Genomic DNA, 6181 nt, shown 5'->3' on the forward strand with positions numbered 1-6181 from the left:
CCACCCTGTAACACATTAACCTGTCTTTACTTTCTGCCCACACTTTAAAATCTTTTATAGTTCACTAAGACTTTGTTATCAACGTTTAATCAAAACATTGGGGGGGGGGGGGGGGGTACTCATTGAAAATAACGATTTTCATTGGGCATCCTTGTTATACCTCTACATACAAGTCTGCTGTTTATATTCTTTGGTTCAACCAATGATCTAACATAAGCATCTTACATAAATATTAAACAAAACCAACAAGAGGTCATAACTCAAAAGCATAATATTAATATTTACAAGATGACTGATAAACAATTTAACGTTCATTGGACAATGTTGCTTAACAAACTACTGGTTGAGGGTGAGCTCTGCTCACTTGACCACCCGTCTTGCACCGTCACAGGCGAGCTGTCTTTATCTTTGCGTATATAATTGTCAACCGGGCCCCACCCACTGACTCTAATCTGTTCCAACTCATCTGCAACTTCAGTCATCGAAGGCCTCACATCCCCATTAAAAGCTAAGCATCGAAATGCCAGCTCAGCAACTTTATGGATCGACGAAGTCGTCCATGCATCCCTGTTCAGTTCTAAAAACGGATCTATGATTTCATCAACCCGACCTTTCCCGATCTTGTTAACCGCAAGAGCTGCCAAGTTGACTTCACTGTTCCGCCTTGACAAGTCAACCACTTTTAAAGCTGTGATTATCTCTACCAGAACAACACCGAAGCTATAAACATCACTTTTATCAGACAGATGAAAGTTTTGATGGTATTGCGGGTCCACATAGCCAGGCGTCCCTTGAGGTGCAGTCGAGACGTGTGACTCATCAAGCATCCCGAGCCGAGAAAGCCCAAAATCTGCAACTTTTGATCTATAATCATAATCCAAAAGTATATTACTTGATTTTATATCTCTATGGTAAATCGGTGGATTCATAGCCGAATGAAGATAAGCAATCGCTTGTGCGGTTTCCGTTGCAATGGTCAACCTTATTTTCCACGAAAGACCGTTTCCTCTTTCTCTTTGTAGATGTTGAGATAAGGTACCATTTGGCATGAATTCATACACGAGGATTTGCTCGCCTTTATCGATACAATATCCCAAAAGGCGTACAAGATTCGGGTGGCTTACGGATGACAAAAGCTTGATTTCATTCATTACTTGATTAATTCCATGTGTTTCTTTATGTCTAATCTTTTTAATGGCCACCCATTCATTATTACTGAGTTTTCCAGCATAAACTGTGCCATAAGCTCCAATACCTAACCTTTGTTTCTCAGAAAATCCGTTTGTGGCCCGTGAGATTTCTTTGTAGGGGTAAAATGGTACATTTAAGCTCCCTGTGGCTTCAGAAAGCAGGCGTTTTGCGCTCGTTTGTTTTCTTAAGTTTGTTCGTTTTCTGATGCAATAACAAATAAGCGCGATTGCTGACACTAATAAAGCTCCAATGATAATCCCTAAAAAGTATAGAGATAATTAAATGGTGTTTAAGTACATTTAAAGATTGACCAAAATTTAAATTGTTTACCTGCAACAAGAACAGCTACTCTTGTAGTTCCACCACATTCACCAGACATGTATTTTGAAGCATTACAATTTGACACTGTTGCAGTAAATACATATAAATTGTTTTTAAATATTTAATGCAATTCTTTAATTTTTCTAATTATAAAAACATCAAATTATTATAAGATTTGCATAGTCAATATTGGTGAAGGATCTCATTCAAGAATGATTAGTTGCATGTTTGACTAAATCAACATTCAATATACACACCTTACAAGAAAGCATCTTTCCATATGATCTGATTTATATTTTTCAACATACTATACAAGTTATGCATCTAAAGTCAAAATCATGAAAAGTTCAAAACTAATCACAAGTAGATTACCATTTATTCACTGCACAACGACCTTAATAACCGAATATTCCTACTTAAAATTCCAAAGTAATTACCTTTTGAACATTCCTAAAGCCTACATAGATGAAAAGTCCTCTCAAAAATGAAAACGATAACCTACTTTATTTAAAGATTCCAATTACCATGTAAACTGTCCAACTAATACTCAGCTAACCAATGGACCAGCTAAAATAACGCGGAAGTTGGATTCAAGCCTATACTAGTGACTCATTATCTAATATCTACTACTATTCAATTATTTTTTGTGGGGGAGGGGAGGGGGGTCTTCCATAAACACTAATATGTGGTTGTAATTGCATCATTCTTCAAGAAGATATATATTTAATATAACCATCTAACTATCTAGATCCACATATTCGGCATTGCCCAAAGTCAAAGCAATTAGATCAATCACCACAACTAACAAAAACAGATGGCAGGATAATGAAGTGATGAACATAAAAATTAAATTTTCACTTAATTAATTAGCATGATTCAAAAGTGGTGACTCATGTTCATATTCTCATTATCTTGACTAAATGAAAAAACAACATACAAGCTCATCACCATTTTTGGTGCATTTGAGCAAAATGAACTTATAAATCAAAAACTAATTGTTACTAATTAAAATCATCCTAATAATAAATGTGTTAAGATCATATACAAATAAATATAACATGCTACACATACAAGTAACTATGATAATAATAATAATAATAACACTAAAGTATTAATTATTACTGTAATTTACTCTAATTATTTGTACAGGACCCACGCATTAAAGTGGTTTAAAAGACGAACCTCTACGGCAACCATCACCGTCGACGAACCCATCCCCGTCATATCCATCAATGCAGTGGCACCGATACCCCACTCGTGCATTATCCATCCACACATTCTTACACACCGCCTTCCGGTGGCAACCGCATTCCCCCGGGACCCACCACCCCAACTCCACCGACTGAAACCCCATCGACACCGTCCGCCCATCCAAATCAATGGTGATCGACGAATACAGATCCCTACAACCAACCTTCTCCAATTCATTCAAATTCATAAACTCCATTGTATCAGACACATCATCATAAACTGAGTAACAACTTAAGCTTCTATTCATTGTTTTACACTTGGGAAGATTGAAGTGGCCTTTGATTAAACTTGGTGACACTACACAGTGGTTGAATGTGTTGTTACAGCTATCCAACAGTAAACTGTTTCGGCGTGTGGGGGCGTAGTTTTGGGTTACAAGCTGTTGGAATTCTGTCACGGGGCGGTTGCAGCTGGCGGGCAGATTGATTAGTATGTGATCTGGGGTTATGTTAAGAACCCGGTATCCTTTGATAAGAAGTTGGTTGGCGTTTGAACATGTTAGAGGGATTTTGGAATAGTTGTATGATCCAAATGGGTAAGGAATTGGGAAGTCATGGTTATTGTTGCAACTTGATGCGGCTAATGATGATGTAATTGCATACAAGAGAAAAAGATGAAGAAACATGTTTTGAAAGAAAGAAAGAAATTAATATGAAAAATAATGATTTAAGGGTGGAGAAATTAGTAAATGTGTGTAGTTGAGGATTTTAATAAATGATTTCAGAGAATTACACCCTCCCGTCATATTCTATCCTATAATTTATTATTTTGTAAAATTTATCTTTATTTATAAAAAACCAAAACACATTTCATTCCATATTTTTATTTTTATCTTTATATTACTCACAAATATTCAATTTTTTATTTTTCCGTTTGTGTACTGTAGACAAACATTTATGACCACTTTGAAAAGTTAAAATTGGACAATGTGTTCTGTTATGAATGGGATATTATCTATCCTAAATTAGAATTAAACCCATTGCTTTTAAATTATCATGTTACTATTATTATATCCCTTCACCCCCTCTACGTTTTCACTTAAAGCGCCGCCACACCGCTACGGCTAAAGAGTTTTCAGCCCTTTTTTTTTCTTGCTTTTTGCACGTTTTCTTAACAATATGCAAGGGTTTGATCAATGGACCAATCACAATTCACATGTTTTCTTTTTCTTCTTTTTGTTAATTAATTTGAATATTATTTAATCATTACAAAGGGGCTTCAACCGCTACGCATAAAACTAGGGAAAAAACAATCATGAATCATGTCTGTGTGACGTTGACGTAACCAGATGTTTTCCACTTTCAGTACATGCCCTGACAATTACGGAGTAATTCAATTATAAGGCAATATATTTTGGATTTTTTTATAGTTTTAAGTTCAACTTAAGTTTTTAAAATGTTTTTTTTCTATAAAAAAGACGGATGAATCCATTATGTACATAACCCTACATAAAAGCTTAGGTATGATCAAGAGTGAACTTTTAAGCTAGTTGACCAAACCAAGTTCACCTTGCGATTTTATTTACCGGAAATAAGAAAAATTAACGAAATAAAAACGATATCCATCTTGTAATTTATGTCTAAAATAGAGTCAATTCGAAACCACCATAACACCCACCATACCGTCAGCACTAAAGCTTTAATCACCCCTTTCTTCACTTTGGTTAATCTGGACAAGTCTAGTTAGCATGGGTTTTAATAGACAATTTCAACTTGATCAAACCATTAAAGGAAAGTAAGTCGATGAATTCGAAAGGTGTGAGATTTATATGATTTGGGTTTGATATTGTAACGGTTTATGGGTTGAGTCGGTGCTTCAAACTAAATATTGGAATCGGCTGTTTAACTTTTATTTCTTTATTGCTTGTGATATGCCATTATGTATATGTGTATTATATTTACTAGGTTAGTATCCCGTGTGATATACGGATTGGATATATAATATTTTTATTTTAATAAATGAATATAAAAATTTATAAAATCGAATAAATTATAAATGACAGAAGAAAAAAAAGAATCATGATGAAGTTATCATAAATCTAAAAAAATATTTATATATGATTGTGCATGCCTAGCTGGTAACACTTGAATTATATAAGAAAAGAATATCATTAATCAAATATGTTGATTCATAAATAGTATAAAAAACATATGTATTAACATGTTTTTCATATAAAGTCTTTCAGGATACATCGCAAATTCACAATCTTAAAGAAACTTGGTCCTATATAAAAAGTCTATAGAGGTATACCTGCTTATGCTTGTAACATTAAATTATATATGTTTTATTTACAAACAAAATGTGAGGAACTAACAAAAAAATAATCAGTTGATTATGATAAATGGACAAACCAATATAATCTTAACAAAAAAATTACTAATGCTAAACTATGGAATACATATGATTATCCATAAATGAACACATCTATTTATTTTACTTATATACTCTTTACAAGAAATAATGTACGTTAACTTTGCAAATAAGTTAGTTACACAAATAAGAAATAATATATGTATACACACACACACACATATGTAACACCATTTCATTTATGATATAAAAAGACAAATTATTACATAATTCATCAGTTATATCAACAAAGTAGACATGTTCTATAAATGTATCATTATCGGTTCTCAAAATTAGTCACAAACGTAACATTTACATCAAATTTATTAAGTTTGTAAAGCCACATCAAATTTATTAAGTTTGTGATATATAGGTTGGATAGATAATATTTTTATTTTAATAAATGAGTATAAAAATTTATAAAATTGAATAAACTACAAATGATAGAAGAAAAAAAAGAAACATGATGAAGTTATCATAAATCTAAAAAAATGTTTATATATGATTGTGCATGCCTAGCTGGTAACACTTGAATTACATAAGAAAAGAATATCATTAATCAAATATGTTGATTCATAAATAGCATAAAAAAACATATGTATTAACATGTTTTTCATATAAAGTCTTTCAGGATACATCGCAAATTCACAATCTTAAAGAAACTTGGTCCTATATAAATAAAAAGTCTGTAGAGGTGTACTTGCTTATGCTTGTAACATTAAATTATATATGTTTTATTTACAAACAAAATATGAGAAACTACCAAAAAAATAATCAGTTGATTATGATAAATGGACAAACCAATATAATCTTAACAAAAAAATTACTGATGCTAAACTATGAAATACATATGATTATCCACAAATGAACACATCTATTTATTTTACTTATATACTCTTTACAAGAAATAATGTACGTTAACTTTGTAAATAAGTTAGTTACACAAATAAGAAATAATATATATATACTACTAGGTTAGGTACCCGTGTACCACACGGGTTGAAAATTTTAATTTTGTTAGTCCAAAAAATTCAAAATATATACATAACGAAAACACATGATAGATAAA

The 6181-nt window shown here is 32.3% G+C and overlaps 1 protein-coding gene across 1 annotated transcript; it reads right to left on the bottom strand.

Annotated features, from left to right (window-relative positions):
- Positions 1-204: 204 nt before the first annotated feature.
- LOC143604002 (wall-associated receptor kinase-like 14) lies at positions 205-3388 on the bottom strand. The gene is made up of 3 exons (XM_077080615.1): positions 2695-3388; positions 1522-1596; positions 205-1450 (listed from the first exon to the last, which is right to left on the bottom strand). Exons 1-3 carry the CDS (start codon positions 3386-3388, stop codon positions 312-314), a joined length of 1908 nt encoding a protein of 635 aa, XP_076936730.1. The 3' UTR covers positions 205-311.
- Between the last annotated feature and the right edge of the window lie 2793 nt (positions 3389-6181).

The sequence above is a fragment of the Bidens hawaiensis genome, unplaced genomic scaffold (genome assembly GCF_021521415.1).
Source record: "Bidens hawaiensis isolate Kalapana, Puna unplaced genomic scaffold, B.hawaiensis_p1.1 tig00063623_1, whole genome shotgun sequence".
In the NCBI taxonomy this organism is placed as follows: Eukaryota; Viridiplantae; Streptophyta; class Magnoliopsida; order Asterales; family Asteraceae; genus Bidens; species Bidens hawaiensis.